Source organism: Schistocerca piceifrons, chromosome 2 (assembly GCF_021461385.2).
Source record: "Schistocerca piceifrons isolate TAMUIC-IGC-003096 chromosome 2, iqSchPice1.1, whole genome shotgun sequence".
Classification (NCBI taxonomy): Eukaryota; Metazoa; Arthropoda; class Insecta; order Orthoptera; family Acrididae; genus Schistocerca; species Schistocerca piceifrons.
The window spans coordinates 894,597,116-894,619,836 of NC_060139.1; the positions used below are offsets into that span (position 1 = coordinate 894,597,116).

The following is a 22,721-nucleotide window of genomic DNA, read 5'->3' on the forward strand; positions in this document are numbered from 1 at the left end:
TTCGGCACCAGTTGTGCTTGCAAATGATGGCCGTGTTGTACAAGGTAGCGATTATTCTCACCATAGCGTCCGTGTCTATCGGGCACGACCACAAACATCACATGTGTCCGCCACCATTTGGGATGAAATCATTTGATGCCGACAAGGTGAGACGTGTATTACTTTTAACTAAAGATTCCTACAAGTACCTAACAATTTACAAGCCACCATATAGTTTACGACTGAGGGTATCTTGTACTTCTTTTCGTCATTCCATTCCCTGTTTCACTCGCAAATGGAGAGAGAGGAAAACGACTGTCTACAAACATCCGTACGAGCCTTAATTTACTTTATCTTGTCTTTCCGATTATTTCGCGAAATGTGCGCTGGTGGCAGTAGAATCATTGTGCAGTGAGCTACAGATGAGGGTTCCCTAAATTTTCTTAATACTGTTGAGCCGTGGCGGCTCGCTCCGATCGATTTCCGGTAAAAGACTATCTTTGGTCGGCTGCCGAACGAAGAAACAGGGTGGCGCTCGGCCGAAGCGAGATGAGTCGGGTTGTGAAGAGGAAAGCGAACGGCAGTTTTTGCTGCGGTGGATTTGCCACACGTTGCCTTAGCCGCAAGTGTTTTAGCTTCCTTCCGCCATTCCCGATATGGTTTTTGGGCCGACGTGAACGAAGGATTTCTACTATTGAGAATATTACTGTTCGCTACACTTGCTACATGCTTTGTGGTCGCTTCTCCCTGAATTGTAACTTGCTGGTTGTCTGAGTGGGAAAGTGACCTCTGAATTGCTGTGAGGTCTTTGTACACAAACATACACACATCAAACAAAAGTTTTGCATCACCTTGGTTCCCAGAACACCTGAAGATCGACGTTAACTGTGGATATTGCATCACAGACACAGTCCCTTTGACTGTTCAGAGATGTCACTAAACCCGCCCAAATATGTAAACAATCATGCATGAGCAGCTTCTATTAGACGGAGGGAGTCCGACAGCCGATTAGTTCCAGCCATTCCATCAAGAATGAGGTACACAGCTGGTGTTGTCTGTACTTCAGCCATGCCTAGACAGTCAATACCGCAGTTCGATCGCGTCCGCATTGTTACTTTGTGTCATGAAGGCCTCTCAACAAGGGAAGTGTCCAGGCATCTCGGTATGAACCAAAGCGATGTTGCTCGGACGTGAAGGTGATGCAGAGAGACAGGAAATCGCGATGACATGCCTCGCTCAGGCGGCCCAAGTGCTATTACTGCAATGGAGACTGCTACCTACGGATTATGGATCGGAGGAACCCTGACAGCAACGCCACCATATTGAACAATGCTTTTCGTGCAGCCACAGGACGTCATGTTACGACTCAAACTGTGCGCAATAGGCTGCATGATGAGCAACTTCACTCCCGATGTTAATGGCGAGGTCCATCTTTGCAACCACGACAATTTGCAGCACGGTACAGATGGACCCAACAACGTGCCGAATGGACCGCTCAGGACTGGCATCACGTTCTCTTCACTGATGAGTGTCGCATATGCCTTCAACCAGACAATCGTCGGAAACATGTTTGGAGGCAACCCGGTCAGGCTGAACGCCTTGGACATACTGTCCAGCGAGTGCAACAAGGTGGAGGTTCCCTGATGTTTTGGATTGGCATTATATGGGGCCGACGTACGCCGCTGGTGGTCATGGAAGGCTCCGTAACGGCTGTACGATACGTGAATGCCATCCTCCGACCGATAGTGCAACCATATACACAACATATTGGCAAAGCATTCGTCTTCATGGACGTCATTTCGCGCCCCCATCGTTCACATCTTGTGAATGACTTCCTTAGGGATAACGACATCGCTCGACTAGAGTGGCCAGCATGTTCTCCAGACTTGAACCCTATCGAACAAGCCTGGGATAGATTGAATAGGGCTGTTAATGGACGACGTGACCAACCAACCACTCTGAGGGATCTACGCCGAATCGCCGTTGAGGAGTGGGAAAATCTGGACCAATTGTGGATAGCACACCACGACGAATACAGGCATGCATCAAAGCAATAGGACGGGCTGCTGGGTATTAGAGGTACCGGTGTGTAAAACAATCTGGACCACCATCTCTGAAGGTCGCGCTGTATGGTGGTACAACATGCAATGTGTGGTTTTCCTGAGTAATAAAAGGGCGGAAATGATGTTTATGTTGATCTCTGTCCCAATTTTCTGTACAGGTTCCGGAATTCTCGGAAGCGAGATTATGCAAAACTTGTTTTGATGTATGTATTTTAGTGTTGTCTACGGAGCTTTGGTAAGACAAAGTGTGTACTACGTCTTCGTGGGGTTGTTACGGTTGTTTTTCTGGGCGTGTTATTTTACCTAAGTGTGTGCTGACGCGAGCGGGGCAAACTGTAAGCTAGAGGCACATTTGCTACTTCTCCGTGTATCTGAACTTCACAGTATTTCAATCTGTGATAGACGTTCCCTCAAGACTCTGAGCTACTTGTAGGTTCAAGGATTTATGAAGTTTCTTTGAATTTCTAATCACTAAGAAAGATACTTATTAGGATATGCTTTTCACGCTTTTCAGTGCCGTCCAGGCGAAAAATGTTCCGGGGATGTTGTTGTTTTGTGTTGATTACTCGCTACATGCCACTGAAGTCTCTAAATTGAAGATGCACTTGTACTCAGGCTAATTTTTTCGACAACCTTGTTAGCTCGGCCGTAAGCATTGTGCAAAATGGTTTTTCAGCGTCTCTGTAGATGGAGAGCAGTTATGGAACTTGCAGTTACGCTCCTTTCGGCTTATTTGGGAAGTTGTTGGTAATCGAAATTTGTACATTGGCTATTGAGTGCCTCCGATGGACATGTGATATTTGAACTTCAGATGCGCCTGTCACTTTTTTTTTTTTCAAAGAACTTGGTATAGTTCGGTCGGCCACGTGTTCAGCCTTGTCAGACCTTGCAGCCGATTGAGCAAGCACTACCGCCATCCGTAGTGATCGGTCTATTACACCAGCACCTTGATATCCGGACAGAAACCCACACGTTGGAGGCGTCAGTCTGTGTGCGTAAGATGACAAAGTGGTCCCCATTCCGTAATTAAAGCCTAATACTTCTGATCTGTGGCCTCTACAGAGAAGCCAAATTTCATTAAATTTTAAAATCTTGGCTAACTGCCTGATCCGTGTTTCCATATTAATCGTATTTTTTGATATTTAAATAACTCTTGGCCTTTGAAACACTTTGGAGATTAGTAGTGCTGACTCAGATTAGATTTGTGATATTTTACTCTCTTTATCTTGTGATCTTATGTAGAACTGTTGCATTGTCTTGTATCGTACAGAAGAAGAAGTAAGTGAGCCTCACTCACGATTTCAGAGCTGTGGTTTTCCATTGTTAAAGACAGAAATCATGTTTTTCAGGCACTTAACCTTTGTCCAAGTTGTCTGATGAATTCATGCTTCTATCTTTGGAGCGTGTGTCTCCTCAGAATGTATCCAACACTTTAAATGATTCCTTATTACCGAATTTGGCACAGTTAAGTCTTATGATGGCCCTTTCAAATTATTTCAGTTATTTAGTCTCACATATCTGTTTCCCGAATTTGTCTGTTGGTATAGTAAAATTGTATTGCAATATTTTGAACAAGATTGCGCTTTAGCAATGGTTAGAGATCAGTAAATGAATCCACAGCTTCGACGGATCTAACCCCATCTTCATCAGACAAACGTGTAACAGAATTCCACGTAGGAAATCTAAATAAGGAAGCGATCTGACATTAATCCAATGAAAATCTGCTGTCAGAGCACATCTTTGTATACATTATAAAATTCGTTGGCTCCTACGATTAGAGATTTACAAGTAAAAATCGTTAAAATCCAGAAATAAAACCAATCAGATAAAATGACCGTCCATGTTATGAGCTGCAAATCGATTCTGTAGCTGTATTTTCGGTAAAACGGTGAATGTTTTTGAAAAGAAAACCCTTGGGGCACAGTCATTTCACTTCGGTCCTTTCTAGGCATTCTTTTGGGAGTGAATACCCTGTAACAAGTGTTCCGCGAAAAGAACGCTCTCTTTCCTCCAGGGGTTTCCATTTGAGTTCCCGAGGCATCCTCGTAACATTCGTGTGTTGAGCGAATCTACCGCCGACAAATCTAGCAGCACCCCTCTTTAGGGGACGTTGTATATCCTATGCCGCCAATGTTAAATTATCGATTTTTGTCACCCATTATCTAGGAAACTTTTTAAGACACCAACTTACAATTTCCCATAATTATTGAAAGCACCTTTCTAGATACAATGAACTAGAATTTTTACTAAAATTTTATTGATCTTTTTTTAAACACTCAATTTTTTGACAGAATTTTGGAAATAAATTAACGTAACAACAAAAGAACTCAGAATATTTTAATTATTCCAATTTCATATGTGTTGAATCTCACAGTTAGCATGCTGTGAAGATTTCATGTCTCTACCATCAGTAAGTAGTTCTAAGTTCTAGGGGACTGATGGCCACAGATGTTAAGTCCCATAGTGCTCACAGCCATTTGAACCTATGTACACACTTCCTTAGTAACTCAGGATTTGCCAGATCTTGTAAATACGCTGGATTGCCTGCATTAGTACCAAAGGAAGAGAATGTTTATGTGTAAATTCATGTTGGGTGTCAGAAAATTCAGCTTGCCTCGTGGATATGGACACAAAGCTTGACATGGCTTTTCATCAGATGTTATTCGATGAAAGAAATTGTCACAGTTATCTCTAATGGCCTTGCCATAATATTCCTGTAATTCGTCAATTGCTCTGTCCGTTAGTCTTCCAGCACATTTTATTGTCTTCCCATCAGACAGTTTTGTGTTACCCAGCTTGTTCTTTAGGTTATGCAGACGAGTTCCCATTCTTTTCTTGACATGTCTTACACACTCAAGTTTTTGTATAGGAGCATCATATGGCTTACTGTTTTGTACTGCAATGAAAGCCTTTCTGTCTCCATCACCTAAGTAATTCGTATACCTGACACGTCTCCCCTTCTGTGGACACTGGAAAATGTTAACTGCTCCTTTTACCTCCATTCCTCGACTTGCGCCATGATAATTTTTTATACAATGCTGCTTATGAAGTAATCTGTTTTTGTGGATCACTGTACAACCTTGGCAGTACTTACTGAGAACTTCAAAATCCAAAACTTTTCCAGTGACAAACCATTTTTAGAACCAAACCCACGCTTTTGGCAGGATCCATTCACAGCATTGCTGATGTCTGTGTCACCCTCATTCTGTTCAACAGCTTCTCATGCAACAGCAACCATCGAATCTTCAGCCACAGCATTTACAGAGTCCCCAATTGCTGTCACATATTTTGTGTACTTAGAAGGTGATTTTGGCAAATTTAATGCAGTGCAGAGAACATTACCAACCCTGCACCTTACCAATACATCTAAGGCCATAGAACAGTCACGCATTAGTTTCATACTTGAACACTTTGATGAAGTATGAAATGCTTTGTCGTTTTTGCACTTCTGACATTTAATAATTAATTTAGACACAACACCTGTTCTAGCTTCAATATCTTCATAAAGTTTAACTTCACTATCACATGGACAGCAAGAGACAGTTTCAGAAAGGATTTACAAATCAGTAATGACGTTATCCATAATATCATTACTTTTACCACTGTCACCCATTTCTTTTCGGTGCACTAGGGGGCGTGGCCACTTCAGAAACATTATCGTGGTTTCCTTCACTGCTAGCACACTTATTTTCAAGTACTTCAGAAGTAAATGCAGGTCTCACATATCTGTTACCCGCAAATTTGCGTTTCTTGAAGTTACTTTTACGCTTAGTCATTTTAATTACGTATAAAAATCAATAAAAATTAGCTTACTACAGAAATAGCCGATAATCACACTACTTTCAACGAAAACTAGTATCAGAAACAAAGGACTGATTTTGTTATTCGTAATGCCAAGTTCTGAGACGTAGCAGTAGGCACAGAACAAAGCAATTCGCAGCCTTCTAGACTGTGTAGTTCCCAAAATATGACCTGCTCAACTGTGGCAGTACATGTGTAGCCGCGAAATTTGACACTCACACGTCAACATTCAAAATACTATTTGAAGGTCTCACAATTGCCTGATTTTTATGTATTATATACCAAAATGTTTAGGAAAGTCCAAAGTACATTATGGCGTAGAAAACAGAATATGTCAAATTTCAACGAATTTCACGTACAATATCCCCTCAACTGATTCGATTCTTCCTTCAATCCGAACTGGCGGGAATCCCAAAAAATCGATCAGTACTGAAGAATAGATCTCGCAAGTGTTCTATACGTGGTTTCCTTATAGCTGAGCTATAATTTCCTGAATTTCTCGCCGTAAATTAAGTCAACTATTCGCCTTCCCTACTGTGACCTTACGTGTTCGTTGTATTTCATATCGCTTTATAATGTTTCTCTTTGAGATTTAATCGATGTGACTGTGTCGAACAGCAGATCACTACCATATTATTCGAATATTGTGGGATTATTTCTCCTACTCAGCTACATCAACTCACATTTCTCTACAATTAGAGCTAGCTGTAATTCGCCTCACCTAATAGGTATGCGCGACTGCTACGGTCGCAGATTCGAATCCTGCCTCGGGCATGGATGTGTGTGATGTCCTTAGGTTAGTTAGGTTTAAGTAGTTCTAAGTTCTAGGGGACTGATGACCAGAGATGTTAAGTCCCATAGTGCTCAGAGCCATTTGAACCTAACAGGTATTCTGTCTTTGTCATTCTGAAATCCTCTACATTCACTCAACGACGATAGTTTCCCGTGCACCGTAGCGTCATCGCCGAACAATCGCAGATTGCTGCTCAACCTATGTGTCAGATCACTTATGTATACAGGGAGCAGGACCGATCCTGTCACACTTCTTTGGGTCCCTGCTAACAGTAAGCATGTCCCTAACGAGCCTTCGGCGTTGAATACAACATACTGGGTTCTGTTACTTAAGGAGCCTAAGAAAAACTCACATGCTGGAAACCTGTTCCGCATCCTCGCATCTTCGTTTAGAATTTACAGCGTGGTACCGTCTCAAAAGCTTCTCAGAAATTTAAGAAAGTCGAATCTGCATGTTGTCCTGCATCCATGACCCGTCAGATATCATGTGAGTAAAGGGCAAGTTGAATTTCACACGAGCGATGCTTCCTAAATCGGCGCTGTCTTGTGGACACACACGTTTCTGCACCAAGGAAAGCTTGGGACGCATTACTATGCCCAATACAATGTAGGAAACCCGTTGGCATTCAAAACAGCTTCCAGTCACGTACAAGTGGATAAATTTGCGTCCTGTATGATTTTCAAGGGAATCTCGTACAATTCTTCCTGCAAAATAGTGTCACGTTCAAGTAACTATGATGGAGGTGTACACTCTGATGTTCTCTGTGGCACATTTTTTTGGTAGCTTTGTTTAAAAATACTTGAGGATCGAGCCATGTAGTCTTTCCGTGTCGGAAAGCTTTAACACTCTGTGAATAGTTCTGATGCGGCCGTTGGAGGCAGCGCTGTAAAATTAGCTTGGTAGAAAATGAATATGAAGTTTATTGTAACACACGTAAACATTCTTCTCTGAGAGGAGTTAGTTTGGAACGCAGTAACTAAAAACAAGTCACTTCATGACTACTGAATTAACATTAATAATATCTGGAGACTGAAGGCCCGAAAATTTCATAGCAAATTGAAAGTTCCAACATACAGTGTCCACACACTATCCATGCCGCAATAGAATTCCTAAAAGGACTCACAATAGCGATCAAGAACCTCTCTTTCCAAACTAGACCACAACAGATCAATAACGCTGAGATCTTGTGACTGTGGTGGCCAGGCTGAATGGGACAATTCATCCTCCTGCTCACGAAATCAGTCATGCAAACTGTCTGAACAGGGGCCCTGTTGTCTTGGAACACAGAATCACGTCTGGGGAGAAACATTGGAATGGACCCGATCAGACAGAGTGGTCTCATAATTATTGGCTGTAATGCGAACATGAAACTTAACCATATGGTGCATGGAATACCACAATATAGTAACCCAAATCATCACAGAAACTCTACCATCTTTCACTCTTGTGACTTAAATTTGGTCAGAAGCTAGAAACAGTGTAAAACAAGACTAATCCAGGAAGTGGCTTTCTTCCATTCTCACACAGTCCAGGATGTATGACTTCGGCATCACGTTTGCTTATTATGGACATTAGCGCCACTGATGAGTGGTTCTGGAATTCTAGCTGTCCCTGCAATTACCTGTTTATGAAGTTCCCTTCGTGTTGTTTTCTTGTGAAAGGATTCGCGATCGGGACATGGACTTCTGCAGTGACTTTTGCAGCTGTTGTGCTATTATCTTTCGTCACAAACCTGTTCAGCGACCGGCCGTTACGGTCACTTAACACACACTTTCTTCCGCACTGTGACTTACCACAAGATATCTTTCCACCCTACTTGTATAAGGTATAAATTTTCTACAAGGCGCCTCTTGAATCTCCAATCACTTCGACGCTGCTGGTTACGGAACCCCGCCATATGAGCACCAACAATTTGCGCACGTCCGAATTCACTTGCAAGTTCCAGTATAATCCGCTCACGACTGTACAGAACCTGACAACGAACGACACTAGCATCACATTGAGGTCACTGCACAGGGGCCATTCGCGGTCAAATAAAATGACGTCACCAGTGGGTTTGGCTAGCATCTGCAATTAGGTTAGTTATCAGTATCTCGTGCTGTTTCCATGTCTTTGTCCAATCCATGTTTCAAAGAAGGTGCTAATTTAATTTTTGCACTTCTTAAGCTTAATAATTTGTTACAGTGCCTCGAAAATACTGTGAATAATTAAAGTGATTACAAGTAATGAGCGGTTTACATTTATAGCGCTCCATAACAAAACATCAGCACGGAGATGAGGGCAGCAATGTGAACATTGTGACAGGTAACTGGTCAGTCATTCAGAGCGAGCGACTTGGCACGGTGGTTGAGCTCTGGACTGGCACATATGTGTTACTAGCTATCTAAATTTAGGTTTCCCATTGTTTCCCAGGCCAATGCCGGCCTGGCGTATTTGTTAAGTATGTTCCCTCAGTCTCGAATCACCTAGTTATGAACGGAGATCCAAAAAATGACTCTAAGCACTATCAGTCCCCTAGACATAGACCTACTTAAACCCAACTAACCTAAGGACATCACACACATCCATGGCCGAGGCAGGATTCGAACCTGCGACCGTAGCAACAGCGCGGTTCCGGACTGAAGCGCCTAGAACGGCTCGGTCAAAGCGGCAAGGAACCAAGATCCACTTGACTTCTTTTCTGTACTTGTACATTGGGCGGCTCAGGGGCTCAACGCAATACTAAGCACTTGAAGGTTACTGTACAAATGCTGTTGATTTCTAAGATATTTATCTGTCACTTATCACTTCTTTCACGACTGGCAATGTTTATTAATGTGGGAAACGCTCAACTGTCCAGTGCTTTGAATTTCACGTTAAATCTAGGTCCACATCTAGCTCGGAAAAAATAGTATCTGTTAGCTGACGATCGGCTTGGCTTTAAGTTCTGACACAGCTCTTGATATTGCAGGCAAGACTCATAAATAATCACAGAATATTGATACAGAACAAGCATTGAACACTTCAAAACAGTAAACAAAGTTCAACATATTCAGGAAAGCAGGTGTAAGCTGTAAGGAAAGAGGGTAATGTAAAACACATTAGAATCAAGAGAGAAAACGAATACTGACCATAAACGGAGTGCTCAAAGTATAAAGCGCATAAGGGAGGCATGCAGTCTTCAGGCAATACTCTTCAGCCGAAACATCGAAGAAGCAATGGTGGAAAGAAAAGAAATGTTCAGGAGAGAGGTTAAAATTTAGGAGGAAAGATGTGGAAAGCTTCGCTGATGAAATTATTATCCTCAGTGAAAGTGAGGCTGAATTGCAGGACCTGTTGAATTAAATGAAAAGTCTCATGAGAACACTGAGATTAAGCCGAAGAGAGATGAAAGTAAGGTGGAGTAGCACAAACAGATATGTGATTAACTTAACATCAGAACTGGGAATATAGCAAGCAGACTGTCACTGCCGAAGAGGAAATCCTTAGCCAATGTAGTCTACTAGTTTCTAAGAATGTGTGCTAGGAGCAGAGCATCTGGTGCTGGAGAAGGATGACGAGAATCTAGTGGATTGATGAGATAACAAATGAGTGTAATTGGTAGTCAGAAGACTGATGACAAAAAATTACTCAGCATGGGTGTAAGAAAAACGCATGAGTGAGCTTACAAAAAAAATGGCTCTGAGCGCTATGGGACTCAACTGCTGTGGTCATCAGTCCCCTAGAACTTAGAACTACTTAAACCTAACTAACCTAAGGACATCACACACATCCATGCCCGAGGCAGGATTCGAACCTGCGACCGTAGCGGTCACGCGGTTCCAGACTGAAGCACCCAGAACCGCACGGCCACCAAAGGCCGGCAGTGAGTTCACAGCTTTTGTTATTCATACACAACATCCAGGAAGCAATGGATGTAGATCATTACGAAGATTCCATTTTCTTCAATTTCTGAACACATTTCGTCAACTACTGTCTAATATACGATCGTACGGAGAGTACTGTCCCGGATAAGTGATTGATCTCTAATTGGTTCCTAGAGTATTTGATTAATGGACCTCATTATGTTACACTGCAAGGCGGATGTTCTGCAAAAACGAAAGAAAATCATTTGTCTTTCGATTAAATCTAACAGAACATGTAAATTTCTCAATACACATAAGCGAATTATCATACACTATCAGAGGCAACACAAGACTGCGGCTGACCATGCTGTTGTCTACAGGACGATTGCGTGATTGGAAGAAAATACAAAAAGACAAGGACAAAATTGTCACTCGATGTAGTGACTAACAGAAACCGTCAAATGTAGATAAATATAAGACAATGACTACGACAAATCGAAGATACGAGACAATATACGATTACAAGGAAAGTGGTGAACATACTAAGCACGTCAAATTGTATATATATTCACGTACACAAAATTGGAAAATCACATAGAATCGGTATTTGGGAAGACATGTGGAAGATTTAAATTAACTGGAAGGATTTTGGGCAAGTATAATTTATATACAGGGTGTTACAAAAAGGTACTGGCAAACTGTCAGGAAACATTCCTCGCACACAAATAAAGAAAAGATATTATGTGGACATGTGTCCGGAAACGCTTAATTTCCATGTTAGAGATCATTTTAGTTTCGTCAGTATGTACTGTACTTCCTCGATTCACCGCCAGTTGGCCCAATTGAAGGAAGGTAATGCTGACTTCGGTGCTTGTGTTGACATGCGACTCATTTCTCTACAGTACTAGCATCAAACACATCACTACGTAGCGTCAACAGGTTAGTGTTCATCACGAACGTGGTTTTGCAGTCAGTGCAATGTTTACAAATGCGGAGTTGGCAGATGCCCATTTGATGTATGGATTAGCACGGGGCAATAGCCGTGGCGCGGTACGTTTGTATCGAGACAGATTTCCAGATCGAAGGTGTCCCGACAGGAAGACGTTCGAAGCAATTGATCGGCGTCTTAGGGAGCACGGAACATTCCAGCCTATGACTCGCGACTGGGGAGGACCTAGAACGACGAGGACACCTGCAATGGACGAGGCAATTCTTCGTGCAGTTGACGATAACCCTAATGTCAGCGTCAGAGAAGTTGCTGCTGTACAAGGTAACGTTGACCACGTCACTGTATGGAGAGTGCTACGGGAGAACCAGTTGTTTCCGTGCCATGTACAGCGTGTGCAGGCACTATCAGCAGCTGATTGGCCTTCACGGGTACACTTCTGCGAATGGTTCATCCAACAATGTGTCAATACTCATTTCAGTGCAAATGTTCTCTTTACGGATGAGGCTTCATTCCAACGTGATCAAATTGTACATTTTCACACTCAACATGTGTGGGCTGACGGGAATCCGCACGCAATTGTGCAATCACGTCATCAACACAGATGTTCTGTGAACGTTTGGGCAGACATTGTCGGTGATGTCTTGATTGGGCCCCTTGTTCTTCCACCTACGCTCAATGGAGCACGTTATCATGATTTCATACGGGATACTCTACCTGTGCTGCTAGAACATGTGCCTTTACAAGTACGACACAAGATGTGGTTCATGCACGATGGAGCTCCTACACATTTCAGTCGAAGTGTTCGTATGCTTCTCAACAACAGATTCGGTGACCGATGGATTGGTAGAGGCGGACCAATTCCATGCCCTCCACGCACTCCTGACCTCAACCTTCTTGACTTTCATTTATGGGGGCATTTGAAAGCTCTTGTCTACGCAACCCCGCTACCAAATGTAGAGACTCTTCGTGCTCGTATTGTGGACGGCTGTGATACAATACGCCATTCTCCAGGGCTGCATCAGCGCATCAAGGATTCCATGCGACGGAGGGTGGATGCATGTATCCTCGCTAACGGAGGACATTTTGAACATTTTCTGTAACAAAGTGTTTGAAGTCACGCTGGTACGTTCTGTTGCTGTGTGTTTCCATTCCATGATTAATGTGATTTGAAGAGAAGTAATAAAATCAGCTCTATCATGGAAAGTAAGCGTTTCCGGACACATGTCCACATAACATATTTTCTTTCTTTGTGTGTGAGGAATGTTTCCTGAAAGTTTGGCCGTACCTTTTTGTAACACCCTGTATAAAGGAAATCGCATACATGTCGCTAGCCCGACCGATTTTAAAGTATTGTTACACTTTTCATATTTAGAGTCAGTTGTCAGTTTTTGCACCATACTGATATCATATCTAAATCATCTTACAATTCGTTTTGATCATCTGATGACATTACATGACCGTAGATGACAGCATCACATGCAATCTATCTAAGGGCATATCCTAAATCTTTTATGTAGATTATGAAGAGCAGGGGACTATGGAGTCTTGCTTCAGTTGTGTGAATGGATTCATGATTTACTAGCAGAAAGGTTACAGTACGCAGTGATCGACAGAAAATCATCGAGCAAAACGCCAAAGTGATATACGGCGTTTCGTAAGGAAGTGTACAATCTAAGGGCACTGCTCAGATTATTTCCTAAATCTTTTATGTAGATTATGAAGAGCCGGAGGCTTATAACACTTCATTACGGAACGCCGGATATCACTTTGGTGTTTTACTCGATGATTTCCGGTCGACCACTTCTTGCCGTAACCTTTCTGAGAGTAAATCATGAATTTAGTCGCACAGCTGAAACAAGACCCCATAGGTACGCAATTTAGTTACAGTCTCTTGAGAGGAACGGTGTCACAAGTCTTCTGGAAATCTAGAAATGTCGAATCAATACGAGACCCTCTGTTGATTTTCGTGTGAATAAGGAGCCAGTTGTGTTTCACAAGAACGATATTTTCTGCATTCGTGTTGCCTGTGTGCCAATAGGCCGTTATGTTACAAATAAATGATAATGTTCTAAAACATTATATGTTTCAAAATCCTACTGTAAATCGACGTTAGTGATATGGCTCTGTAATTCGGTGGATTACTCCTATTTTCTTTCTTGATTATTGGTGTGCCCTGTGCAATTTTCCAGTCTTTTGGTAAGAATCATTCGCCAGGAGAGCGGCTGTATATGATTGCTAAGTATGCGGCTATTGTATCACCATACTCTGAAAGGAAATTTATTGGTTTGCTATCTGGACCGGAAGACTTGCCTTTATTGCTTTAAGCTGCTTCGCTACACCCTTGGCAACTGTTATCGATTCGAATTCTGGAATATTTACTTCGTCTGCTTTGGTGAAGGAATTTCGGAAAACTGTGTTGAATAACTCCGCTTTAGTGGCGCTGTCTTCGCTAAGATTACAGTGGTATCGCACAATGAATGTAATGACTATATCTTGCTGCTGGTGTTCTTTAGACAGAACCAGAATATCTTTGAATTTCCATTCAATTTTTGAGACAAAGTTTCATTGTGGAAACTATTAAACGCATCTCGCTTTGATGTTTCGAGCTTCAGTAAAACATCGGGAACCCTGAAATTTTTGCGGTTTTGCTTTTTTTTATTTGGCAATGCTTTTTTCATTGTTTCAGCAACAGTATTATAAACTGTTTTGTGTATCTTGGAGGATCATCACCATCTTTTATTAATTTATTTGATATAAAGGTCTCAAACGCCTCAGATTCTATTTCTTTGAATTTAAGTCATGTCTCGTCTACACTTACATAGTTGTGAGAGAGTGGAAAGTCTCTTCGGAACACGTGAAACGAATTTTTATCTGCTTCCTTGAATAGGTATATTTTGCGTTTACTTTTAGTGAATTTGGATGTTGTGGTGGTTGGTCTCGCTACAACGACCGAGTGTCACTTATTCCCGTGTCCTTCATTTTTCTCTCAATTTGCCCAGTATTATGCCCAGTATTATTTGTTGTTAAGGGATCAAACACGTTCTCGTAACCGTTTAAACTTGAAGAGCGCTCCTGAACCAAAAACTGAAAATAATTTTCGGAGAAAGCAGCTAGCACAATTTTTGACAATCTTTAATTCCTACCACTGGGGCTGAATACGTATTTTCACCAACAAATCGAGGGTGGATTAAAGTCACCAGTAACTATAATTGTGTAAGTGGAACACTTATTTGTAATGAGATTAAGTTTTGTTTGAACCGCTCAGAAACTGTATCACCGGAGTTGGTGGATTGTAAAGTATAACCTCTATCCATACTAACTCACAGGAACTGTGTATTTCAATTTTGCTACTTCTACCAGCAACAAAGACGCCGTCATTAACTGTACTGGTATTTAATCTGCACTTTCTAAACATTGTTAGGTCCATTGTAAAAATTTCTGCTTGAACTTATCACCTAGCACCTTGTCAGTATTTCCACTCACAAGTGTCTCTTTCTGGTAAATGCTTGCAACTAACTCTGTTCCTACCTACCACGCTCTTTGTTTTAGAATTTTTTGTGTCATTGTAGTTCCAGGGTGACTGGTACCTGGTGTCTCAATATATGAATGTACCATTCGGGCCGGAAGAAAAGATGTGTCTACAATTGAACTACAATCCTTCCTGGAGCGGTGAAGAGCCTGAAGTGGAACTTACAGTGAAAATAAAAAAGGAAACTGAACAGACGAACATGGAGATGCGGTGTGTTCCTGCTGGACCCCCCGGGCCGCCTGGAAAGGGAAGTGCGGTATCAGTGTGTGTTCTCATGATGAACGAGACCGAATGGTACCGTAAGTATCTCGATACACACAAGCAGTTACTCCTTCTGATGACACAGCAATAGTAACGTAACACTACATATCGCAGACACGTTCACATCCCTCTAAACAATACAGGTTTATGTTGCGCACTGCGTACAGGATCTAGGGAAAGCATCTTCGACAACCAATCGAATGGTCTTATGTCGCGGGCTCCATTCAAAGTCATCGGTAATGGTGGCCGAGGACTTCTGTTATATGGATGTATCTTCATGACGAAGAACTTGAACAGGTGCAGGCAAATAGTGCACGCAATGTGTTTCCGATGAGACACCGGCTTAGCGAAAGGATGTTTCTTTCCAACCGCAGGAAGCCTGATCCCTCAATACATCAAGGGGAGGGGGAGAAGATACCCTGTGCCTCTCGAGTTAGTTTATATTTTAAAATTTTGAAAAAAGAATATTTATTGTTTTTAATAAATTCTTCTACTAGATTCCATATATGTTTTAAATTTTTAAGTCAAACTTGACCTGAAAATTTAAGTCTCAGCAGCAGCTGTCACTTGCTCCAGTGTATGTCGTATTCAGTATATCACGTTCTGAGCTCGCTTGCACATGAATATCACATGACTAAGTCAGAAACTATGAACGAAATTTTCTTTTTCAAATTGTTTGTGGTGGTCATAAAGTCGGTACCACACGTTATTCAAAGTGAGTTGATATTACTAACAATATGCTAAAAGGTATTTTTAGGCTTTGGGCCCTACTTACAAATCAGTACCTCTTTACAAGGGACGTTGCTGAGGTATTTCAACAACAAGTAACGAATTTTTTTTCCGGGTGAGCATTAAATACTTCCCGCCGCCCCTTCCCCCTCCTGGTAGCGCGTTGTGGCGTTGGTATTGCTAGAGTTAACCTGGCCTGAAGTCCAGTGGCAGAGGAGTCGTACTGCCAAAGCCCTTCTCCTGATTCTTACAAAATACTTAGCGCGTCCTTTCTGGTAATCAACACCTTTCAGTGGGAATGTCTGTCTGTGGGGAAGGAATAAACTGCTGTCACGTCATCACGTCCACCACTCGCAGTTGAGACCAGTTTCTCCCGACATCGCTAGTAAAAGATTAAGCTGCTTTTGTACGCCACTCTATCACATTCACTGCAGCAGACTAAGTAAATGTATTAGCAGATTCACAAAAAAATTAAGGATAAAGGTACGAATCATTACGAAAATAATTCAGATATTGGGAAGTTGCGACATTTTAGAAGAAACCTGAGGAGGGGTGTTTCTCTGATTGATGTGAGATGCTTAGGGCCGAAAGTTCCGTACTGAACACTGCATCGACACAGAATTCCAGCTAGAGAGGTCGGACACTATTAAAATGTGTACTGCATCTGCCAGGATAGCAGCGTGCGCGTTAGTACGCTGCTTTCGGGATTTAGCGAGACGCAGCGGCCCCAGAACGAATCAGTCCTGCGAATTAACTACAAGGGCGTGCTGAAAGGCTTGGATGTTGTTTTTACGCCTATATCACATACGTCTAGTGATAAGCGGGCTGGTACCCACATAATGTCCCGGTTTCACTACTGACGAATTCTTCTAAGACTATCTCACACTTTCGTATGGGGCAACACTAGACGCAGACCCATGTGGGACATAAATGCCGTCGTGCGAGAAAAGGGTGTAGACAGTATGACCATCCGGCCACCCTCTACAACTAACATTTCCAAACCCAGATTAATATGCCGATCCAGTGAAGATTCCCGGCCCCGCGGGATGGCCGCGCGTAGTTTCAGGCGTCATGTCAGGGACTGCGCGATCCCTCCCACCAGAGGTTCGAGTCCTCCCTCGGGCATCGCTGTGTGTGTGTTGTTGTTAGTTTAAGTAGTGTGTAAGTCTAGGGACCGATGACCTAAGCAGTTTGGTCCCTTCGGAACTCAGACAAATTTGAACATTTTGAAGATTCGCGATAAGGCCAGAAAAACAAATACTCTGAGAGTAGCTAAAAAGTTAATTGGCAACAGACTCTTAGAAAACACGTGACACGGAATGTTGACTCGCGCTAAAACAATTTTAGGTTGAGCATATGCAGAGTGGTACCAGTCACGTGATAAAATTTTGACGACGATGACTTTCCAGCACACCAAATGTTGACATTATTGGCAAACAATTCCTACTCTGAAGTAGTAAGTGGATAACCTAGGTGTGGATAACGAGTCGAAGAAACTCATTCTTCATCCACATGATAGTGAAGCCAGCCTATTGACGCAAAGAGAGAAACCTCCTGTTCCGTCATACTAATTTCAGTGATATCTTTCGTCTTTATGTTCACCTACCCAGACAAAGAGGAAACGAAAACAAATCTTGGCTTGCCCATTTCGCAAGAGTTGGTATAGGAAGATTTTTCCCCATATCGTCTTTTCTTTTATTGCCTTGTGCCACTAGAGACTATGGAGGTGGTTTCTGCAGCCTAGCTAATACAAATGTTAAGTGGCTACCTTTGGCCACTCAGTATGTCATCAGTAACGAACAGACACCGTATATTTGTTTTTCAGCAACACTGCAGCACCAGATACTGTCCACTGACTACACCAGCTACGCAGTGACGCAAATGTGCCTCGTGTTTTACGACCCGCGCGACGACGAATTTCGGCGAATTTTCTTCGTCGATGTGCTGTCTCGTCAGCCGTCGATGCCCAAAGAAGAGCTGCAGCTTCTAAAGTCGATCGCCAGCGGTGGTGACGCAGATATTGACAAGTTTAGAGACGCCGAAAATGTTGGCTGCTAAACGGGGATTGACAGCTTGTACAAACCTACCTTGCATGAATAAAACCACTACGATTGAAGTGAAAGATATTCACAATGTTCTAAACCTAGCTACTCATAATATTATTAAAGTTCTTCTATATTTAATATTAGCGAAGCGCCGGCCGAGGTGGCCGAGGTGGCCGAGCGGTTCTAGGCGCTTCAGTCTGGAACCGCGCGACCGCTACGGTCACAGGTTCAAATCCTGCCTCGGGCATGGATGTGTGTGATGTCCTTAGGTTAGTTAGGTTTAAGTAGTTCTACGTTCTAGGGGACTGATGACCTCAGATGTTAAGTCCCATAGTGCTCAGAGCCATTTGAACCATTAGCGAAGTATTATTAGACGTTTTTATATAAATCCAAGGTGCTTTGTAGGAAACGAGTTCCATTTATGAAAGTCTCAGTCAGTGATTCCCACTACCTGGGAGCCTATACACTTGCGCATAAATCCGGTTCTCGTTTATAACCAATGTTTTGATCATATTAAACGTCTCAAATACATCATTCTCAGTTGGATCAGTTTCTGGAAGTCTGACTGCTTTATCTTACTGCAACAACAAAGGAACAAAGATATTGATCCTGGTCACTCGGAACACCTTTCCCGCCAGACAGTGCCTTTATAATTTCAGACTGCTCTCCGAATCTGAAGGTAATGGTATTATCTTTAACGAGAACCTAGTTATAGCTTTGAATTCTAGAGAAAAGCTGTAAATATGAAACCAAATTTTACACTACTGTGAGCGGTTATTATTATAGTCAAATCTTGTAACCATAAACGGTCAAATCTTCCAGCAAATAAGAGCACGCATAAGGAATGTTACTGAGAGAAAAAACTGAACTAAGGAACTTCGATGCTCTCGAGAGGAGTTTAAGTATTTGGAAAAGTGAATCTAGTAGGCACTTACAAAAACTATACTTCTGTAGTGATTTATACCATTTTTAAAATTACGGCAACTGTGACTAATAAACTTTGAGAAAAACTCCAGCACAAAGCCAGTGGTGGAATTACTTGTTTTGTTTATTCATTTACAACGCATTCCATTACATTATTTCTAATTCTACGTATTTGTATTGTGTGTGTGTGTGTGTGTGTGTGTGTGTGTGTGTATGTGTGTGTGTGCGTGTGTGTGTGTGTGTGTGTGTGTGTGTGTGTGTGTGTGTGTTTTGATGGAAATAAAACGTTTGCGTTGTGTAATGATGATGATTAGTGAAGGGAGGGTGAATCCCGGTGCCGGCATATAGGCTAATCCTCGCTAAAGCACCAAGGGGTCCGCCAAACTTAACGTCCGCATTCGACGGATCACCATCAACAGTGTCTCATGGCGTCACTTCACGGGACAATGCAGAGAGGTTTGGCATTTAAATCAGAACACTGCCGCAATGTCTGGTGATCAGGAACTTTACGCCACCACCACTCCCCCCCTTGGCCGCTAAACACTGGCAGTGAAGACTTTTTCCACCACCAGGATTCGTAGCGGCCTACCCACGGGTCGAGCGCCACAGCACAAGCGTGCGTTAGCGACCTCGGCCACGGAGGCAGGTTATGCTGCAAATATTGTTCTCAAATGTACACTTGACGCGTGTTACAGAGAGAGTACATCCCGTTAGTGCTTCTTTATCTACATATACATACACCATGTGATCAAAAGTATCCGGACACCCACAAAAACATACTTTTGTCATATTAGGGGCATTGTGATGCAACCTACTGCCAGATACTCCATATCAACGATCTCAGTAGTCATTCGGCGTCATGGGAGAGCAGAATGGGGCGCTCCACGGAACTTACGGATTTCGAAAGTCGTGACAAAATAAAACACCTACAGCTGTCCTTATGACTTTATTTTACTTTGTTGCTACCAGTTTCAACGCTTCAGTGCGTCATTTCCAGGCTGTTTTAGATGTGGTACAGGTTGATATGAGCCCCATACATAACACACCAGTTGCCAGCCTTGCCAGATACGCATATAATGTGTCAGCACTCCAACCACGGCAAGTACTATGACAGTTAGGAGGCAGTTGAGAAAACTTGGGTTCCATGGTCGAGTGACTACTCATAAGCACACATCACGCAGGTAAATGCCAAACGACGCCTCGCTGGTGAAGTGACGAATCACGGTACGCAATGTGGAGTTCCGATGGCAGGGTGTGGGTATGGCGAGTGTCCGGTGAACGTCATCTGCCAGAGTGTGTAGTGGCAACAGTAAAATTCGGAGGCGATGGTGTTATGCTGTGGTCGTGTTTTTCATGGAAGGGCTTGCACCCCTTCTTGATTAGCGTGGAACTATCACAGCACAGGCCTACATTGATGTTTGAAGCACCGTCTCGCTTCCCACTGTTGAAGAGAAGTTTGGGGATGGCGATTGCATCTCTCAACACAATAGAGCACCTGTCAATTACGCACGGTTGGTGGTGGAGTGGTTACGTGACAATAACATCTTGGTAATGGACTGGCCTGCACAGAGTCCTAACCTGAATCTTACAGCACACCTTTGGAATTGGTACGCCGACTTTGTGCCAGGCCTCACCGACCGAAATCGACATCTCTCCTCAGTGCAGCACTCCATGAAGAATGGACTGTCATTCCCCAAGAAACCTTCCAGCACGTGACTGAACGTATGTTTGCGAGAGTAGAAGCTGTCATCAAAGCTAAGGGTGGGCCAGCACCATACTGAATTACAATATTACTGATGGAGGGTGCCACGAACTTGTAAGTGATTTCCAGCCAGATGTCCGGATACTTTTGATCACACAGTGTAGCTCCGTAACACTAGCATGTTGATCAAACCTACTCGTAACAAATCTAGCAGCACTCCTCTTAATTTATTCTATGCCTTGCATTAATTCTACCTGCTAGGGATCTCAAACACTGGAGCAATACTCCAAAATGAGTCACACTGTAAGACCACCATTCGCCTTCGATGCTACAGACTTGACATAATAGTCACATTTCGTTTTGATTTGCAACGTTGCGCCCTGATATTTAATTAAGGTTGATTTGTCAAGCTGCACACCACTAATAATTTACTATGATAATACCGGATTTTTTCCTGCTAGTCTACATTAACTTGCATTTTTCTACATTTAGAGGAACCTGCCTTTCATTATAGCAGCTAGAAATTTGTGCTAAATCATCTTTTATGCCCATATAATCACTTAACAACGACACTTTATCTCACACTACAGCCTCATCAGGGAACAGTCTCATGTTGCTGTTCATCCCGTCTGTGAGATAATTTATGTACATGGAGAAGAATTGTGTTCCTACCATACTTACTTGGGGCAGCTCTGACGATACCCTTATCTCCGGTGAACTCTCACTGTCAAGGACAAGGTACTGGGTTCCATTACTTAAGAAGTCTTCGTGCCTCTCACATATCTGGGAAAATATACAGTGCACTCGGACCTTCGTTAACAGTCTCTAGTGGGGCAATGCGTCTGTTGAGAGTTTTCAGTGGTGTAGATATTGCCAGGTAAACTACATCTGTTAAGAACACTAGTGAATGAATTTCTGTACAATTTGTTAGACTACTTCAGGTTACAGAAACTCGCACATTATACCGCGCTGAATGCTACATGACATACTGTACGACGAACATAACACACGACAGGACATTACACAGGCACACACTATCAAATAGACATGCAGGCAGATGGACATAGAGTGAGGAGCAAAGCAAAGACATTCGTACACTCCCCCCCCCCACCACGGAAGTTCGAGTCCTCCTTCGGGTGTGGGTGTGTGTTGTCTTTAGCGTAAGTTAGTTTAATTAGTGTGTAAGCATAGGGACCGATGACGTCATCAGTTTGGTCCCATACTCCTTACCACAAATTTCCAAATTTTCATTTGTATACAAAAGCAAAAGCATAGAAACATCTTGGCTCAGACGAGTCCGCAGATATTTATTTGTATGCTTTTGACTAAGCGGTGTCAAATGTTTTCCGGAAATCTACGAATATGGAATGAGCCTCTTGTCTTTCATCCGTGGGTCACAGGGTATCATGCGAGCAAAGGGGAAGCTGAATTTTGCAGGAGCGGTGGTTTCTAAAATCATACGTTTCTGTCTCAAGGAAATTGGTGACGGACAATGGTCTGAAATTTTTCATGTACGTTCTTTTACGTTTCATAAATACAGGAGTCAACTGCGTCTTGCTTTTTTTTCAGTCACTTGGAACTTCCCGCTAGGAAGGATATCCGCGGTAAATCCAAGTTAACAACGAACCGATGCCAATGTAACACGAACTGAGACTCCATTCGGTCCTGGAGACTTACCTGTCTTCAAATATTTTATTTGCTTCCTGCGCCATATATGTCTATTATAGTTGTCCTCCGTACAGGAGTAAGTGCTACGCTCAAACGTCGGTAAATTTAAAGATCCTCCTGGATGTATGATTTTTTAAGACCGAAATTTAAGTCTTCAAATTTCCTTTGGCTCTCTTCTTTTGCCACACCAGACTTGTAAACTAGTGACTGGAGAGAAGTCGCCCCTTTAACAGTTTTATCTGATAAATGAAAAGCACCAGATTGCTGTTGTTCTACAATATTATTTTTATTGTTAACCGGTTTTCGGCTTACAAGGCCATCTTCAGACATTTACTGAGTATTATCACCAAAGAAGTTAAATGTTAGCAGACAACATTGGAAGAGAAGTAACACATCTAGACTGAAGTAGAAAATACAGTAAGTAACATCTTTGCAATGAAATAGTAAAAACTGA

The 22,721-nt window shown here is 42.6% G+C and overlaps 1 protein-coding gene across 1 annotated transcript; it reads left to right on the forward strand.

Moving 5' to 3' along the window:
- The first annotated feature begins 13 nt into the window (after window positions 1–13).
- On the forward strand, window positions 14–18,050 carry LOC124777271. Its single transcript, XM_047252603.1, has 3 exons — window positions 14–146; window positions 14,979–15,237; window positions 17,754–18,050. The coding sequence occupies exons 1-3, from the start codon at window positions 24–26 to the stop codon at window positions 17,984–17,986; spliced, it is 615 nt and encodes a 204-aa protein (XP_047108559.1). The 5' UTR covers window positions 14–23; the 3' UTR covers window positions 17,987–18,050.
- The last annotated feature ends 4,671 nt before the right edge of the window (window positions 18,051–22,721 follow it).

Bases quoted from the DNA above. Each gene is read 5' to 3' on its own strand.
- LOC124777271 (XM_047252603.1), top strand. From the start codon at position 24: ATGATGGCCGTGTTGTACAAGGTAGCGATTATTCTCACCATAGCGTCC. The intron at 147-14,978 runs GTGAGACGTGTA...GTGTCATTGTAG, and splicing joins AATCATTTGATGCCGACAAG to TTCCAGGGTGACTGGTACCT. The intron at 15,238-17,753 runs GTAAGTATCTCG...TTTGTTTTTCAG, and splicing joins GAACGAGACCGAATGGTACC to CAACACTGCAGCACCAGATA.